This window comes from Danio rerio, chromosome 8 (genome assembly GCF_049306965.1).
Source record: "Danio rerio strain Tuebingen ecotype United States chromosome 8, GRCz12tu, whole genome shotgun sequence".
NCBI lineage: Eukaryota > Metazoa > Chordata > Actinopteri > Cypriniformes > Danionidae > Danio > Danio rerio.
Window position 1 is genome coordinate 12,538,246 of NC_133183.1, and position 19,950 is coordinate 12,558,195.

The window sequence follows — 19,950 nt, forward strand, 5'->3', positions numbered from 1 at the left end:
ATTCCAGCTCGTAAAGCACATTTTCAAAGCAGAATATCTGACTTCTTGTTTGTCTGAAAAACAATGCGGATGTTCATATGGCACGTTTCTTAAATATCTGCAAACATATCATGGTATTTTTATGCTTTAAAAGAGTCAAAAGCGTTCATACAGCACCTTTAAGTGTCTGCTTAAAACATTCAGATACAATAATATTGACTGTGCTGCACCATATGTATGAATAAAGCCGCATCCTTTACCTGGGAGAGGATTTGAGTGTTGGGATATGACAGGTTATGTGGAAGACTTTGGGACAGTGATCGCAGCACAGCAGTTCTCCTCCGTTCTGACAAACAGCACACCAGTCTTCATTCGGGTCGTCTTCCTTTCCCGCAGTGGTCTGACTGTTAGCATTAGTAGTGCCGCCTCGCTGGCCTCCATTCGACCCGCTGGTCCCATTGGTTAGAGTTGCTCTGGAGTTCGGGTTCGTGCAGGAGGAAAGGTTATCGCTCTGTGGTTCAGATTTAACGTTTTCACCAAGTGTCCTTAAAATGTCCTGGACTGAGCCGGTGGACACGGAGCCAAGGATGGGGAGAGGGGGAGTTAAACTTCCTTCTGGACTGCTCATCTGTGTGAGGAGGAAGAACAACAAAGGAAAGACATTGTGAAGAGAGAACAGGTCTAACCTCTAGGGAGCCTGAGGGCCAAAATAAAAAATGTAAAGGATTTTTTTTTTTTTCTACGGGAAGCAATTTGAAAACACATTTGTACACATTTCTAGTAAATATAGGGGAAAACATCCTAGATTTTTAATCAGTTTCCATTTCTTTTAATTGTTCTAAAGGAGTCCTCCTGATAATATGTCCTCATATTGATGATGAATGTGTCGCAGTACGAGTCTGTGAAGTAGGGGTTGCACAGACAGGTCAACTGGTCGACTTTCATGCTCTGCTAATGCACAAGAAGGTGGTTCACTAACTGAAAGTGCCCTCAAATTATTTAAGTTCCTTTTTAATGTTATTTTTCTTATTGGAGCATGAAAGATTCACGTGAGCTTTGAGTAAACTTCAAACAGATGCTAGTTATGTCGCTCCATGCAAATACTCGAGCAAATCCTAGCCAATCATGTTTAAGTAACGTGAAAAAGTAATGTGATTGGCTGTTGTCCTCTGGGAAGTGCAGATGCTGACATGTTTTGTGGATGAACCGTGAAGCGCACAGAAACTGTGAAGTCCGCAGCCACCAGAAGTGTGACAAACTTCATAAAATGTGTAACTATCATCCCAGGTGAACGCAATGAAAATGTGCAGAAGAGACGTCTGATAACCAAGATGAGCCAGTAACCCTGAAAATTGCACGACTTGAGCAGGATTTTGAGCAGCTTTCTAGCGCGCACCATCATAGCAGTAAAATATGCATCTGTGCAAGTCTCTCACAGTGTAATTAAGCATATAGCCTATGTCTTTATGTATGTTATGAAATAACTTCACATGAAGTGTGCTGACGATGTTTGCATTACTTCTGCAATAAAATCTGTTATTTTTACTAGAACCTGCAGCAATCAATGTGTTGACTGCTTTTATTTAGCAGTAAAATTAGCCCGTGTTAATGTCGCATTATTTACTAAATGAAAGTGGTGACAGTGCATTTGTTTGCATTAAAATTAGTCATCGTTATTGTGGCATTGTTTTTGCAGTATGTCAAACAGCATGAGCTGTCAAACAGCATGTGTATATATTTCATGCAAATAAATCACAAATAATGGCATGTTGCAAAATATTTGCATGGTGTTTTTTAATGATGACGTCACCAACAACTAGTCAATGTCAACTCGAGAATCAACTTAAGTCCCTACATTTTATATAGCGCTTTCTGGAAACTCAAGCGCTTATTTAAGAGCTTAGAGCACTCAAATATCTAAGTAATAATTTATACATGAGCACTTAAATAAATAAAAGTACTGTTAATTTTTAGGATATCTACTACCAAGTGTGCCCAAAACAGTGACAAAATTCACATTTAGAAAATATAAAACTGATATAAACATGTAAAGCTTTTAGTTTGTCACTTTTGACTAAATGGCTCAATGTTTTTTTTCACGTCACCTCATACTTCAGTTTCTCATCAAATCTTGATCAAATGCCAAATAGACGCGCGATGAGTGCACGCGAGCTCTCTGAAGAGAGTGAAACCGTTTGCACATTTAGACGGTCCCGTGAAACAAAAACATGACATGGCAGATTTTGTTCTTCTTGGCTTTGTGGCTGCTCGTCAAGATGACGACAAGGTTTGTTTGAGCTTGGGTCTACCATGGCTTGTTTTTATATGTATATATTCTTGTTGCACGCATTAGTGACGTATTTCTGTAAATCAATAGTGTCTAGTTGCGCATCTAGCTCTGCCTTTTGAAACCCTTTTGTTTTGATAGGTACTCTTTGCAAAGGGTACCCAAAAAGTGGTACGGTACCATTCGCTTTTAGGCACCTTTTTACTGGAAACGGCCATAAAAGCATACTGAACAGAACTGTACTGTACCACTCAGTGGAAACGGGTCATAATATGGTTTAGGTCTTCAAAGAAATTCACAAATCTTTTCAGTTTGTAAGAAGTTAAAGGAAAACTAGAAATATGTGGGACTACGTTCTACGAAAACTGTAAGCTAAAGGTGATTACCATACAAGCGCTCCGTCTGCCATCTTTAGTTCGTTCAGTTTTGACGTTTGCTCCAGTATAGCTACATTCTTCCTCAACTCCTGGCTCCTGTTTGACCTTCACCTGGTCCACTGTGGTTCCAGAACTAAACACACACACACAAACATAAATAACACATTATCACTTTGTATGCAATGTCTGAACATTTGGAGACCATTTGGATGCATTCATATATACAGTGCTCAGCATAACTGAGTACACCCCATTTTGAAAATAAATATTTATCCATTTGTCAGTGAATATAGGCAATGTATTTTGGTGCATTTAAAGAAAACAGATTTATTAATTAATATTTTAATATTTTATTATTTATTAATATTTAAGTCACCAAATATATTTAGAAATGGAAAGATATTACATTTAAATTCATGCAAAATATTGAACAAAAAACTACAACATTAACAAAATTGTATATATTTTTGTTTCTCTTGATTTTTGCTATTTTAGAAAATGTTATTTAATATTTTTCTACAACATATACATTTGTCCTACTAATTTTTTTTAACCATTATAGTAAGTTTTTTTTTTTTTTTAAATAAGCTCCAGAATGGGCTTCAGTACTGACTAAACTCATGTATATGCACAAATATAATATTGTAAAGCTTCCTATAGAAAATATTTATTTAAATAAGAGATTTTTGTTTGTGTACTCATATGTGCTGAATATATTATAAAACAAATACAAATTTTTTTTTTTTAATTTATGTACTTCATTTATTCATTCATTTTTTTTTCGGCTTAGTCCCTTTATTAATCTGGGGTCGTCACAGCGGAATGAACCGCCAACTTATCCAGCATATGTTTTACGCAATTGCTTGATTTTTTAAATTCAAAATACAGTCTCTGCTAAAATTCATCCCAGTATATGAAGATTTTTTTTTTAAAAAGTAAAGGATCATGAACTTATGAGTAACACAATTCAAAAAGTTTAAACTAGTATGTCTAGTTTAGGGTTTGCTTTCACACGGCAAAGTTTCTAAACGGACCAAAACAGCTAAAACAAGTCATATTGGTCAGAGCTTCATGGTTTATTTTGCAGAGTCCCGCTCAGCTGTCATGCGTCCTTATTTTAATTTAAGACGATGAGCAATAGGACAATATAAGCAAACATCTGCGATTTAATTTTGAATGATGACACCCACATCAGAGGTAAGACTTTCATATACATAGCAGTTGGCTTATACATTAGAGATAAACAACAGATAAACCAAGACTGCTGTTCGGTCAATTTTCCTAACAGATAAACAGCTCTCATTAATAGATCAGCATGCTTTCACTTTCGTATTAGGCATGAAATGCACGTTTACCGGTAGGAATGACATCCCGCTCTACTTCTAATTCTCTCTTCAAGTAGCCATATATGCCTATTACATGTCCATAATCCACTGTGATATAGCCTGGTTCAATCATACTTCTTTCTCACTACAATCAATCAGCTCCCAAGTTTGTTTCAATCAAGCCGAGACCACCTCATTCAGGCGATCTCAGTATCAGAGCCCGATTGCTGCATACACGTATGCCAAACAAACCACGCTAACTGGGGAAACAAAGCAGGTTCCGAAACAAAAGTCTAGCTGTGAAAACACCCTAAAACATTAAAAGACTGTAGTGAACACTGACCTGCCCCGACTGCCTGTACTTGACGTGCTGGATGGACGAGCTGGAGTGTGAGAATTAGATAAACCTGAAGAAAAAGCGACAGAGAGTCTGTTAAAAAACATCAAATCTACAGAAAATTCACAAGTGAGCAGGCATTGTTCTAGATTGGCTCAAAGCACAACTTAAATGATATAAAAAAGGTTTATTTAACTTTTAGTAATGCAATTCAATAAATGTAATAATTCTGTTAACTTCAAAAAGCCTAAAAAATGTAGTACAATTTTCTAAAACATCAAGATGGTTGGCTCAAAATACGCCAATGAATAATCCTGACATATATACTCAATTCTCAATGTCAATTAGGTCTCATAAGAAATCGCATTTAACAATCTTAAGGGACTTGTTGAGTCAAATATTTTGCTAATCTTAATGACCATTCAGTTTTGGATAGCAATTCAAAGCTCACAAAACACACAATTTTAGAAAGTGAATTTACATTTTGAAGTTTCTCATGTATTAATTATATTTCTATTTATTTAATTTCCACCTAAAATAGTTTTAGTTAACAATAACAACAGCAGTGCACAACAATTAAGATCATTTCAAATAATCATTGATCAAAACAAAGCAATAATAGTGAACTGCATGAATGTGCTAGCGAGCTTTGGAGGCAGTTTGGTAGCACACCATTTGGGACGGAGCACAAATTCACGAGGGCAGCAGAATGCAGTCTTAGCCTCAGGGTTTGTGCATATGGTTGGACAGCAGATTATGCCATAAGGAACCTGGAGCGCTGAGCAGGAATTAATGGCGCCAGCAGAGCTGACACAGCCTTAGCCCTTGGGTTTTGGTGCATATGGTTGGTTGAATGGGAGTTTTAGCCATATAGTACAAGAGGGCAGGGTAGTATGGTATATATAAGCATATCATACATACAAAAACACGCATCTGCATGAATATTTCATGACATTATGTAAATGCAAGCTAACCTATACAGACATTCAAATGCAAAACAATTCATGTCAATGATTTGCTGCAGAAATTTCCACATTTTGTTCTGAAGTACCTGACGATCCCGGAGAATGTGTGGAAGGTCCTGGCGATGGGTTTGTGGGTCCGACAGTAGGATATGCATTAGCAGAAATATACCGACTTAGGATATTATCCAGTGTGCTAGAGCCGGCATCTTCAAGCTGGAGATAAAATAAATAAATAAATTAATTAATAAATAAATAAAAAGTCTCTTCATTTTATTTCTTTTTTATTTAGTCATATTTTGTTTTCTCCTCCAACCTGAATGTATCTTTTCATAAATAAAGTCAGTTTGAGCTTTGTTTAATTTAGCTTTGGTAAAGGAAGCATCTGCTATATGAAGACCATTATTAACAGATCCAAGTACAGGGATTGTCTTTGTTCTGTTGCCTTAGGTGCCTTAAACGTAATTATGTTTAGGGGTTTATTGCATTTGGGCTTTAAAAGTTATTACATTTAATTGCTTTATTAGATTTAGACCCACAAGTTATTACATTTAGAATCTTTATTGCATTTCCACCCATTTATTAGATATGTACCCTCATGATCACACTTTCACAGATCTGAACTTGCAATCTATGACTAACCGGGCCAGGTATATAACTGCTAACTTAAAGCGATAGTTCACCTAAAAAGTGAACTTTACCTCATCATTTACTCATCCTTCACTTGTTCAAAATTTGAGTTTCTTTCTTCTGTTGAACACAAAAGAATATATTTTAAAGTTGTTACGAAACAACAAAGCACATTTTTTGAGATGCTGTCAGTCAAATATGTGTCCCATGTTGCTAATTATTACACTATTAGGACACATATATTTAGGTAAAAAGGGAAAATTGGTCATTTTTGCGTTGTTTAGAGCTAATTCATTCATCACAGCCATGAGATCATTGTGCAAATTCCAGCATGAAGACTGGCTATCTGTACCGGCCGATACAAAGTGACTTCATAGAGTTTTTAGCAACTTCATTAACATGCATGATCCAGCTTCGAAGACTGTTTTTCCCTGTTACAGAGTTTAGAGAGACGCCAAGTTGTGTTGCTAAACATAAATCAAACAAGTAGAAGAAGAGAAATTGTTTGGAGACGTGTCATCAGTGTTATGTTTATAAATGGGCCTCAATGAAGGTTTTGTTTCCATTTCCCCGTAATGGGGCAGAGCTCGCATGAGGACCCACATGTGTGGATTACAATGGTCTGCTAACATGCAACAAAAATATGTTTGTAAGGAACATTTTTTTACCCAAGTGCTTTTTGCATCTAGAAATGGTAAAATGCGGATTTTCTTTTAAAAAAGATGCAGTTCCAGTTGGTGTTGACTGTCCTGTCTTTACATATTTAGTAAGTGAGTGTGATCAATGTTCTTTGTTTATGTTTATTCAGATGGCAAAGTTAGTTAGAATCGTCAGCAGTACTTTCAGTTTTTAAAGACACACCTTAGTCAAAATGATTTAGTTACTAAGTTAACAGTGATATCACTACAATATTATGGACTGAAAATCCTCCACTTTCACACAGCTCTCAGATCAGCTGTAAATGCTGCTCTACGAATCACTGTCTATCGCCCCTGTTTCTGTATTAGCGTTGCCGGTGTGCAAATCAGCGTGTGCACATACACAAACTCCCCTTTTCATGCAAACCTTTTCCTCTTTCGCCACTCGACACTCACACCTAAACAAAGCTAGACTCACCCACTTTCCAGATATTTTTCAAACTAGAGGTGTGAAAGCACCCTGCTGAGACAGGGGGGTTTCATGGCCCTTTAAAGAAATCTAATTACTGCCAACTATTGGCTTTCATAATCTTTTTTTCTTACAATAGGAGTCAATTGGTGCCTGCTACCACCATTCTTCAAAATATCTTCTTTTGTGTTCAACAGAATGTGTTCAAATGAACTCAAACATGATTAAAACCACATAAGGAAGAGTAAATTATGCAGTTATTTTCATTTTTGGGTGAACTATGCCTTTTAATTGATAAAATGCAATAGTAAAGTCACATTGAGTCATTTAGCAGATGCTTTTGTCTTACAATTGAGAAGGCATTCCGCGATTCAACAAAAAAAGGCAATACACACAAGGAGGAACTGTGCAATGGTCCGACTCAGTTGGGGTGCAAACTTATAAATTTAGAAGTAAAAATAAAAAAATATATATGTCTATAAAGTCAGTGCTACATGGCATATAATAGTAGTATAATAACCCTAGTAACCCTTTTTAGAGCCAAAGACAAAATAAATCAAACAGAACTAAACCAGCTTAAATTGCATTTGAATATTGTTCAATTTGCCCTCCGTACAACATCAAAAATACAAATAATACTTTTTACGTATTTTACAACACAACAAAAACTATTCAAACCCCCCCCAAACATACAAATGACTATAATAAAGGTGTGCTCAGAGAATTAAGTGCTGAATTCAGAAGTGTTATTATAGAGCAAAGAGTGTTTCTACAGGTGGTTCATCAAGCCCAATCAACTTTGTGAAGCACACTTCAAATGCACAATGTATTGTTTACCTGAATAGGAGGGATGTCGGGTAGGCAGGGCAGGTTCTCAGGGTTGGTGACTGACGGTATGAGCTCTATAGGGGTGATAACAGGACTGGAGGGGCCGCGGTGCATATGGGCATTGGCCATACTGGCACTGGTGGGACTGGTGGGGTTGGCAGCACTAATGTTGTGTAGCGACGCCACAGGGAATGGACCCGCATGCCCAGGATTAGAGTGCTGAGGGGGAAAAAGAGGGACAGGTGTTGGAAAACGGCAAAACATTTTTCATACAGCTGGTACATTTGTGTTTTTGTGTTTTTGTGTGTGTGTGTGTGTGTGTGTGTGTGTGTGTGTGTGTGTGTGTGTGTGTGTGTGTGTGTGTGTGTGTGTTTCAAAGACAAAAAGGCATGTTTAGGAGCAAGAATCATTTGATGTCTTATTAAAACCTTCACGTTTATATTTATTCATTTAGCAGGCGCTTTTATGCAAAGCGATTTATAACTGGTAAAAAAAAGAAGTGCTCAAAATAGACAGAGATCATTAATATGCAGTTAGTTAGTTTAACATATTATTATAACCGTAATTAAAACAAGTAGAAGAAGAGGAATTGTTTGGAAACATGGGTCGTCAGTGTTGTGTTTAAAAATGAGCTGCAACAAAGATTTTGTTTTCAATTGTCCACTATGAGAGCGAAACATGTGGACCCATGTGTGTAGATTATAGTGGTCTGCTACACGCAACAAAAATATGTTTGTAATATGTTGTAATAGGTTTTGTTTTTTACCTGAGAGCTTTTTCGAATCTGGAAATGGTGAAATCTGGATTAATCACTCATCTTTTTTTAAATTCCACAGATTTGGTAAGTGTGCGATCAGTGTTCTTTGTTTATGTTTCTTCAGAGGCAAAGTTAGTATCGTCAGCAGTAATCTTTCAGTTTTTAAAGAGATACCTCAGTCAAAAGAATTTAGTTACAAAGTTTACAGTGATATCACTACAATATTACAGACTGAAAGTTTCACAGTAAATGCTGTTCTTCGTATGTAAATACCTTAATCAAACTATTATCGTCGTGTAGGATTTTCGCCGCATTTTGTGACTATAGTCTATACGCATGGCTTTCTGACGCTACCTACCTAGTGCATCTAATGCGGAGGGGGTTTTTTTCCCCCATCCGCAGTGCGGTATCAAACATTCCATTAAAACTACACTCTTCCAGCAGTTCCTCGCATCCAATATCTTGTTTGTCACGAGGGGCATGCATGAAATGTTCCTGAATGAAAGTGCCAAACTGCAGTGTAAGTCGACAAATTAACAATTTAGCTAATAATTTGATTACTTCGGTCCATGTAAACAGTCAATGCATCTCCCCTGCGTCTGTGGAACAGAAACTCCCCTTTTCGTGCAAACCCTTCCCACTTTCGCCACTTGACACTCCCACCTAACCAAAGCTGGACTTTCCTGACTTATTCTAGGGGTGTGAAAACACCCCACTGAAACAAGGGGGGTTCATGGCCTTTTAAGGTATTGTTGATGTGACAGTGAACTACTGAGGATACATATAACATGCCATTTTATTTCCCTGCTGTCTTCAGTGATTGATTTTGCTTTCAATTAATTCAGATTCTCAACCGCAAAGTAGAAAAGAGTAAAGCTCTGGTCACACTACGAGCGACTCGCAGCGGCAAAGCAACAAGCAACCGTTGATTTCAATGGAGAGTGAGCAACATCTGGTGACCCCGTCTATGTGAGCGACAACGACCGTTGGCAACAAGATGGGCGTGTCGAGTGACATGACAAAGTTGTGAATCCTTCAATTTTATGCAAATGAAGAGCAACTTTCTTGAGCGACAGCCAATAGGAGCACCAGTAGAGCTCACATGATCCTCTCTCAGCTACCACAGAGGCTGGTTATATTCTCTGTGCTGTATTTCTACACTGAACTGCGTTTGCAGCAAATAAATAGCCGCAATGACAGAGAACACACTTTTTTTCTTGATCGTCTGTGTAATTAAGCATTTTATGTGCTGATTCCATTTATATTTAGTTTACTGTTTAATGTTTTATTTAGTTTAATGTTTACTTTTAGCGGCATGTAAAATCATTCGCTCTCTGTGAATATCACCACAAATGGTACCCAAGCAACCTCAAGGTGGGAATGCCCACAATGATTTCAATCGCCACCCAGAGTCACAGGCAACTACAAAGTTGCTTCTAGTGTGAATGAGGCATGTTTGAGCATATGCTTTTTTTGTGGTTTAGAGACCTGCAAAAGTCTTGACTGACCTGTCTCTGAAGTTGAGGTTGCATCATGGGATATGGCTGGCCATTGAGTCGAGGTTGAGCAGAAGGCATGCGGTTCTGCGCTGACACCATGCGCAGGTGATGAGGCGGAAACATGTGGGAGGAACCATTAACTCCGCCCCTGTGGAGGGCCTGCATACTAATGAGTCTCGGAGGCTGAAAACACACAAAGAAAGAAATTGCATCCTTTAACTTTATTTTGTAGTGTTCTCTGAGGTGCACCTAAATCGTTATCATAATTTTTACATCAGAAAAATCATCTTATACAATTAATTAAAAGTTACTTTCTGTCCTGTTTTGAGGCCCTCATCTGAACACTATTCAAATACTGTATGTGTAGTAGATTACAGATCAAGTAAACAACCACTGCTGACAGTTTTCAGAAGAACAGCTGTGTGCACATTCACAACAATGTCAAATTCTGCATGTGTTTGGCAGCCTACATTCTTTATGACTTTGGTCAAAACATAAATACTCAGTACATATTAAACAATGTGTAATAACTAGCAAAGCAAAAATGATCACATAATAAAACTCAATCACAATTGCGACTTCACTGTCAGATGAAATCTTGCTACTTGCAAAGTATTCATAGCGCTTCACTTATTTTATCACAGGTAATAAGTAATTATTATGATCATCTGGCCATCACATTTCATATTTGTCTTCAATCACACAGCCCTGCTAATTATTCTAACTAAAATGCATTTTGATAAATATTAAGCTTATCTTTTAAGACTTGATTGTGCAACCAGCTTCACAAGCACACACAATTATCCTGGTCCAGAATAAATCAAACATGTAAAGTAGGAAAGAGCTAATTCCTAACTTACAGGTTGCTGAATCATTTGTGGAGCTCCTTGTCTGGGATGCTGGGACATCTGAGAGGCGATGCGCATCTGCTGCTGAATTTGTTGCTGGTGTTGCTGTTGTTGTTGTTGCTGCTGCTGTTGTTGTTGTTGTTGTTGTTGTTGCTGCTGCTGTTGTTGGTGTTGGTGTTGTTGTTGTTGGTGGTGTTGGTGTTGCTGCTGATGTTTCTGAGCAATCGCTGCCTGCTGCATGTGCTGCAGCCTCAGCTGGGCCAGGTTGATCTGTCCTGAGTGCTTACCTGGGTGGTTGTGACCGGGAGAGATCTGCTGATTGACCATCATGTTGGACGGAGGAGCAGTAGGAGCAACTTTTTCAATGACTAGATTGCCTGAATGATTAAAAAAAAAGAGAAGATCAAAAATATTGCCAGAACAAAAAGGAGAAAATGCATAAATTAAAAGAAATCAAATGTATTATGAAATAATGGACATTGTTTATTAGAATAAAAGGTTTTAAAAATGCTGTAGTATATTTCAGAAAACAAATTACAAACACAAACACTTAAAAAGAACATAAAATATTAAATAAAAGATTGCCAGAACAAAAATTAATTATAAAGCATGTAAATGCCTGTTCACACCAAGTCTGAAAAAAACGTAACTAATATATATTTAATAAATAAGAAAATAAAATTGGATTAACAGCATTAGTTAAAAAATATTGAAAATGGTAAAATGATGGCTAGAAGGTCAAGGCCCAATCCCAATTCTACCCCTTAGCCCTTTCCCTTAATCAATTCTCTTTAGCTTAAAGGTGTAAGGCTACGGGGAAGGGCTAGATACCCCTCGAAACAGATTTTTCAGGACCACTCTTGATACCAAGGAGTACAAAAATTTCCCAAAATACACAATCTGCAATGGCAGCATGGCTGCACACGGAAGTCAGGAGATGCACAAACTAGTATTTTTTTGACATTATTATGAATTTTTACAAAAAACGAGCACATGTTTTAATACGTTCATAGCCGCATTCGTGTTTTACCATCATTCTTTGAAAAATTGCAAAAATAAAAACCACTAAATTTCGTGATCTATATTCCCTAATAATAACCAGTGTACTGCAGTCCTACAACATTCTGACATTCGATAACACTGGATTACCCGGTCAGGGAGGTCCAGTGGCTGGGAATGAGATCTTACAGTGTCTGCTATAATGTTAATGTTGTTTTCGTGTGTTTAAATAGATGAATATGGCCACAGAGTAAATGCACAGTACAGTTATGTCTGTGTATCTTTTTACCACATTATATTGATATGACAACATGATATTGCTGCCTTCAGTGATTTCCTGAAAATAAATACCAACTGGAATAACTACAGCAGTCGTGATCGTTGATCTCATATGAAGCAAGAGATCGTGATTACATATGATGACATGTGCAGGTGTTGTAGTGCTGTCCTATTTTTTGGGGGGTAAATTTTGAAGCCCTTCCCCTTCACACTCCGTTTTAAGGCTCATGGGATAGGGGTGCAAATATAGAATTGGGATTGGGCATAATATTGCTCAAAGGAAGGAAAGTTTCCAAAAACCTTTAAACAATGGCGTATGGAACTTTTACACCACTTGACCTTTGAAAAAAAAATTATATACTCTAAGTAGTGGTACTGATATATTTTTTCTCAACCCGTTTTAGATCACAAAAAGAAAATGGAAACCTTTTACTTAATATCATTAATTATTTATGTTTTATTTTTATATTATTCATGTTTTATAGAACCTAAATGTGTGTGTGGGACGGGTTTTGTTTGCTTGTTTGTACTGCATGTTTCAAGTTTTAACATGTTCAATGCAAATACTTTTAAGAACATTATAAAATGAAATGTACAACAAAACTAAATACAATAGTATGGGGAATCTAGAAAAAGATCTGAAAAAACTAAACAAAAAATTCTGTATTACTGCAGGCAAAAAACAAAAATAATTATAATCAACATTGAGGAAAAACAGGGTCATGAAGCACCTGAAGAGAGTGTCAAGGCAACAGTAGGGGTGTAATGGATCAAGTGATTTGTACAGATCACAATCCACGGTTCGGGACACATGTGGTTTGCGGATTAATACAGAATCATCCTTAATTTGTAATGATTGCAGAGAGATTGTCTCTCGCGTCATTCAAATAACATGTATGAAAACATTTGAAATCTAAAAACACAAAAATCAAGAGAGAGATTCAGTCTTTAGTCTTAGTTAGTTATGAACTTACAAACAGTCAAATAGCACAGAAGTACTGGGATAACAGTTTATAATTTAGATAAAACCACTGATGTTTATGGTAAAGATTAAAATCACAGTCATTTGCATTTAAATTGACGCTCAAAAATGAAAGTTGTAGGCAGCCCTTACATTGTTTAGCCAATAGGTGGCAACAACCAGATATGGAAAATATGCCGCTTTATAATTCCTTAAAAATGACACGTCTAGTAATGAAATGTGAAGTTTTATGAGTAAATAACTGAATCATTTATTAAAAATGAGACTAAAAATAAATATGGGTTGTACCGATTGTTACATTTTTACATTTAGTGTTATCAGTAACAGTAGTACAGCTGTAACAGAATTTTTCACATTACTGAATATTCTTACAATTTATTTTTATTCATCTGAGTATTTCTTCATTATATTTTTAATTAAATTACAGGTTCTACATTTTGTTTGTTAAAACCAAGTGTCTTGCAGTGCTGTTTTTGTAATAAATAAAAGCAAATGACATTTGTCTCCTCCCCTATTTGGCTGATGCAAGTAATGGTCTGATTCGTGACAAAAAAAAAAAACATTATGTGATCCGAACCAGGAGATTTGTGATCTGTTACACCACTAGAAAATAGGATGATATTTCAAATTATTAATTAAATAAATTAATTAATTACATTAAATTTTAAAAATGGACTTGGTGCCAATGGGCTTTTGGTCTCAATATGCTATAAAACCAGATATCAGATGCATGTTGAGTCAGTACCAAGGTTAACCACATTCTTGGCCCAAAAGGTTGGGTCACAGAAGAAGCGAACTGCTCCATTAGCTGGAGGTACTGCATCCACACGGGCCTTCATAATCAGACGCAGCTGGTACGTGATCTACAGTGCCAAAAACAAAAGAGAAACACAAAGGAAAGAATAATCAACAATAGCAATGTTGTTTGTCATTTCAGTAATTGAACTAAACAAGGATCCGACTCAGATTAAACAACATGATTTCAAATACAGCAACGTGTGTGAAATAATGAACACAGCATTTGTAATTGCTGACAGGTGGAGTTCCAGTACATGAGACGCATTGGTGAATATTAGGGAATCTTGTTTTTATGAGAGTTGGAAGCATGGCTGACCAGTCTCTTGCTGTAGAGCAGGGCAGTGCTGCTGCCGTTAGTGATGGCCCAGTTGGTGAAGTTGAGCACATGGATGATCTGCTGGGCCAGAACACTGATGTCCCTCTGTTGGCTCAGCAGCTTCATGCTCCTGTCTTTGGTCACACTCTGTAGATGGAGGAAATCAAGAGGAACAAGAAGAACATTAGGAATGACTCAAAAAAAAAAAAAAAAAAAAAACTAATTGGTCTTCAAAATAGATTTAGTTTTTCTTTAAAAAATATATATTTAATTTATTTTTAAGTTCAAGTTTTAGTTACCCTGAGGCTTAATTTAATATAAATATATAGATAGCTGACAAACGGGAAGAGCTTGGTGTCGCAGACAAAAGTGGGGGTGGGGGTCACGGACTAAAGTAAAGAGCTGGAGGGGGGGTTGAAGAGTGTGGTGGGGGATCAGGAAAGTAATAAGGGGGGTAGGGAGAAGGGGTTTCGCGGACAAAAATGAAGGGTGGGAGGTGTCAATGATTCATCTATCATCTATCCATCCATCCATCCATTTATCTATCCATCTATAACCTATCCATTTATCATCTATCCATCTGTCCGTCCATCCATCTATCTAACTATAATAATATTGACCATAGCAGTTTTTAGTTTATTTTTATTCCAACCAAACTAAAATAAACAAGACTTTCTCCAGAATAATAAAAAACAGAAAATACTGACATATTTTTCATGTTCTATTAAAAATCACCAAATAATAAATAAAATAAAATAAAAAGAGGGCTAATAATAGTGTCTTCAGCTGTATACAGAATTACATTTTTCTAGATTCCAATTAAACAAAATGTCATTTTTTCTGGATAATTTTTTTTTAAATGAAAGAAACAATAAAGGAACAACATACAATAATTTATCATTAAATACAAAAATTATTACAGAAATATTACATATTTAATTGACTTCCATAGACCAAATGTTTGTGTGGAACCGCAGGACTGACCACATTTCTGCGGCGCGGGAATACATTTTTCGAATAAAGTGCAGGAGCGGTCGGTAACTGGTTTAATTTTGGAAGGGAGCGGGCCATCTAGCAAAATCGCTGTACTCTGTATAGCTTGTTAGCGGGAATGGGTGCAGCGGGTAGAAAACTGGGCGGGTCAGGCAGCGGGACAAAAAATGCTGAATATAAGCGGGAGCGGTCATGTTCGGGGTAAAACCTGGCGGGAGCGGGATTGGGATTCAAAATTTAGTCCCGCGCAGATCTCGTGCGTTTCATGCAATTTTGGGTGTTTTATTTATTTATTTTATTTTTATTTATTTTTTTCAATTTAACTGCAGTTCAGCAGTTTTACTTTTATTTCCTTCATGCCCCCAGAGGTATTGGAAGTAAGCATGAAGTACAAACTGGTCTGGGAGTGTTGTTTTAATGGAAATTGACACCTCACACCCAATGAAAAAATGAAACCCTCCACATTTCACAATGTGTGTGTCTGTGATCCTCTACTGACCCAGTGCGTGCAGAGAATGGTGTCAAACAGCCATGTGTGTATAGAATATCCTGTCGCAAAATACAGCGGAAAGCCCTACATGATGGTAATAGTTTGATTGCGGTGTTTACATGTTCTTACTGCACTTCAATAATGTGAGTGAAATCGGCATACTCCACAAGTCTTAATTAGATTTCTGTTTAGTTCACTTATGATTTAAGCCAGATTAAGCCAATTAAAAACCGCTGTTTACATGGCAGACTCTTAATCAGAATATTGTCTTCAGTGCATTAAAATCGGATTAATGGTGTCAATGTAAATGTACCCAATGTATATGTTAATGTTTTAAATAAGCTCCAGTTGCAAACTCTGCATATACTCTGCATATAGTATCTGTGAACATGGCCTGTTTTGCTTTCACTTAACTTGAGGAGCAGCTTTATCAGTCATGAGACGACTGAAAATTCTCTGGCAATATAACATAATTAAACACAGTGCCACCAGCAGGGATCATTCATCACACTGTGGTGTGAATTGCAGTCAGAGGCGTCGACTGGTCTTAATTTGGGTTAAACCCTAATGAACGCTGTTGTAGGTGTCGGACAACAGCTCTGAATGTCAATTTACATTTTTCACTTTTAGCCACTTTTATTTAGCCTTTCTAAACCCATCCGTCTCATTGTCGAAAAATCATCCTTGAGTGTCATCCTTATCCTTCAGATGCTGAATATCTCATGGAGGGGTAAATTCTGTCCTTAAGAATTCATTAATAAACTGCTGTTCTTTCATTCATTCTTGCAATTGCAGTTTTTCTCCAAATAACACCATCAGTAATGCTTCCCCGCAGCAGTTCACAAGCATGGCAAGTGACAAAACTCACACTGAGTGGTTACTATAAAAACTTAACCTTGTTTTCACTGGGTCTTAACATGCGATAAGAAATCCAATTAACATTGGGATACAAAATCCATCTCGGCTGACCATTTGTGATCGGATCACCAGAGACTGATCTGCTATCCCAATACATTTACTAGATGCATGCTAATGAGGCTTCAATATGCTTTTGACGCTTAAAAACTTGCAATAGTGCTGTTGTTTGAGCAATCAACAAAGACTTACTAAGTAGTGTTACAAAAGAAACGAGTCACTCAAAAAGGGAGTCATTCAGTATATTAGTAATCACTGTTTTTAAAATCCTTCAGGAATGTACACCTCCCAACCCCCCTAAATTTAAATCTAAGTTGGGCTGGGCACGCACGAGATAATAAAGCTGATTTTGAGCTTATTTCTCTCGTTATGAAAATCCTAGGCAATTCCTGTGGTGTGAGGCGTGTTAAGAGTGACTTATTTTGTTCAAAATCTAAGATATGCTTAATATTTACCATCAGAAACCCCAAAAACAAATTCACATATTAGCTAAAGATTATCATGTCAAATGAAACCACATCTAATCAGCAAGTAAGCTGACAGAAGACTTAATAAACACAATCATGGTGCAGCACAAAGTGAAACGGATGTGGACAGCAGAGATGGAGGATCAGCTTGTCGATTTGAGGCAACAGCACAAATGCGTTTTCATTTATTCGTTCACAATGTTTACTATTTAGTCTCCAGAGATTTTGTGAGATTTGCTGTGTTCACATGCAAGACTGGTGTTGGGTTGGTTGGTGTACATAAATGGTTTGTGTTGGGTATGTGCGATTAATATAGTTACTGTTATTACCTTCATTATTATTATTATTATTATCACTGCTACCCTCATCACAAATAATACTTTCATCATCACCAACTTTAGTATTACTATTGATATTTTTTTGATTATTATCGACTATGAATGGTTACTGAAGCCAAGCAGGCTGAGGCTGGTCAGTACCCGAATGGGAGACCACAGGAGAAAAACTTGATTGTGGTTGGAAGTGGTGTTAGTGAGGCCAGCAGGGGCAGCGCAACCTGTGGTCTGTGTGAGTCCTAATGCCCAAGTACAGTGAAGAGGACACTATACTATCAGTGAGTGCTGTCTTTCAGATGAGACATTAAACCGAGGTCCTGGTCTTTAAAAATCCCATGCCACGTCTCGTAAATAGTACGGGTGTAACCCCGGTGTCTTGTCCAAATGCCCTCCATCGGCCCTTACCATCATGGCTTCCCAATCATCCCCATCCACCAAATTGGCAATAGCTGGTGTGTGGTGAGTGCACTGGTGCCGTTGTCCTGTGGCTACCGTCGCATCATCCCTCATGGTTGTGAAGCGCTTTGGGTGTATTGTCATACACAATAATTGCGCAAAATAAATACACATTACATTACATCAGGGTTTTTCAAAGTCTAAGACAGTGGGCCTCCCTTTTGACACAACTTATCCATTGGCGCCCCCCTCCTCCCAAATACCCACGCACACACGCGCACACACACACACAAAAAATTCTGGAGGTTTTCCTGCTACCTCATCATGCTTGGTTTCAAGGTGTCGCCGAAGTTTAGCGTGTCTCATGCTGTCATTAGCCAAAATATCTTGACAAACCACACATAAAGGTCGTGGTTCATCAGCTACGTTTTGTAGTGTTTTTTATGAAAAAATAAAAACTAATTGAACAGCATTAACAACTTTATTTTATCATTACATTTTCAATGTAAAATAAAGCAAAACCAGTATTTTTTTTCCTGTAAAAATGTTAAATGGTTTAAAGGAAAATGACTCTCAGTTTTTAACCATTCTTCTGGAGAAAAATAAACATAATTGCCTTTTCTGGCAGAAGGCGGGGTCTTTCTTGGTTTACTGTGCTCCCTGCAGTTGAAAATACCCTCTGTGAGTTCCGAAAAGCAGTTAAATAATCAGATATTTAGATTTTTCATTACCACATTCACATTAATGAGTTAACAGTGTTTTGGGAGTTAACCGTCTTGCAATGTAACAAGCTGTTTTTTATACATGTTTATATGTTTTAACTGATGTAAAAGCATTTTTAATGTTTAAGATTTATCTAGGCTACTGCAAAAACATACTGTTTTCATTGTAACCGGATGTTTATTAAACTATTAATGTTATACTAATTTAGGTGATTAACTGTTGGCATAACGTGGATGATGTAAAGTTACCGTTAGTAGCTAGGCAGTCAAAACTCTGCATCACAGTTAATGCACTTTTGAAAGATACTTTCACTTTGTCAAATTGCTTGCATTTCCGCTAATACAAGAAAACAACTTGTTGCAACAGGCATTGTCGCTGTCCAGGAAATACAACTGGTTTGTTCACTGCGCAAACTTGAGAGCTTTGTGAGCGCGAGTCTGTGTCACAAGCTATGTGTGTGCGCTTAGCGCGAGCCTCGGCTGAATGCGTGTCCACAGCCAAGAACTGTGAAGGCTTTTATACTGGACGCGCTCGACGAAAACACAAGCATTTCTCATGATTGCCAACTGTGTGGACGAATATCCAATATCGTAAATTAGAAAAGGTTGGTCAGTTAAATTATGCTACTGTAAGTAATGTTTGTTCAGCAATAATTCTTCAGTACCGATAGCAGAACCGTTAACTTCAGAGCTTATTGATCCTTCTGTCTTTTATAATGTAGCACCAAAAAAAAACTTTGTTTAATGTGCTTGATAAACAACATCTAATATTGGGCTTTCTGCATGCAAGCTCATCAAGGTTACATTTTCAGAAAAAATATATCTAGAATATAAACTGACAAGGCTTTTAAACGTAGACGTTTGTATGGTTTTGCAATGAGAATCCGAAGCACAAGCTGTAAAGTCACCACCCACTTCTGAAAACGGGGGTGGGGAACAGCAGCTTATTTGCATTTAAAGAAATACAAGACAATTCACCTTATTCTCCGCTGACGAGCAGGCGCTGCCATTTGAATCTCTTTGGCTTGAGACTTCCGGTCTCATTCACTTCCATTCATTTTTTTGACGTTTAAAACTGCTCGATACACTGCTTGATGTTGCAATTTGATATTTTCTTATTATATTATTCTACTTGTTCTGTATAGTCATGCAAACATTTGTTTGTAGAGCAAGTAGTTTGACCGTTTTCTGCCGTTTATTATTCCTAGTCATTTCTCCCATAGGCGACTGAATCGAAAGTTCTAAGACAATCACGAAAACAAGCGCACTTCCGCATTTTAGAATAAGGTCAATAGAACAAAAATATATACATTTACATCATG

General features: G+C 37.2%; 1 protein-coding gene across 3 annotated transcripts in view; it reads right to left on the minus strand.

Annotated features, from left to right (window-relative positions):
- Positions 1 to 19,950, minus strand: part of trim33 (tripartite motif containing 33) — a 48,339-nt gene that overhangs the window by 10,475 nt on the left and 17,914 nt on the right. For all 3 annotated transcript variants that reach the window (XR_012383566.1, XM_005166728.6, NM_001002871.2), the window contains exons 7-15: positions 14,311 to 14,457; positions 13,942 to 14,059; positions 10,949 to 11,313; positions 10,098 to 10,271; positions 7,842 to 8,051; positions 5,357 to 5,483; positions 4,312 to 4,375; positions 2,653 to 2,776; positions 240 to 607 (exon numbers count right to left, since the gene is read on the minus strand). Coding sequence is in view for 2 of the 3 variants with exons in the window: in XM_005166728.6 (XP_005166785.1) it covers positions 240 to 607; positions 2,653 to 2,776; positions 4,312 to 4,375; positions 5,357 to 5,483; positions 7,842 to 8,051; positions 10,098 to 10,271; positions 10,949 to 11,313; positions 13,942 to 14,059; positions 14,311 to 14,457 (1,697 nt within the window). In the remaining variant the exon portion in view is untranslated. The remainder of the gene's footprint in view (positions 1 to 239; positions 608 to 2,652; positions 2,777 to 4,311; positions 4,376 to 5,356; positions 5,484 to 7,841; positions 8,052 to 10,097; positions 10,272 to 10,948; positions 11,314 to 13,941; positions 14,060 to 14,310; positions 14,458 to 19,950) is intronic.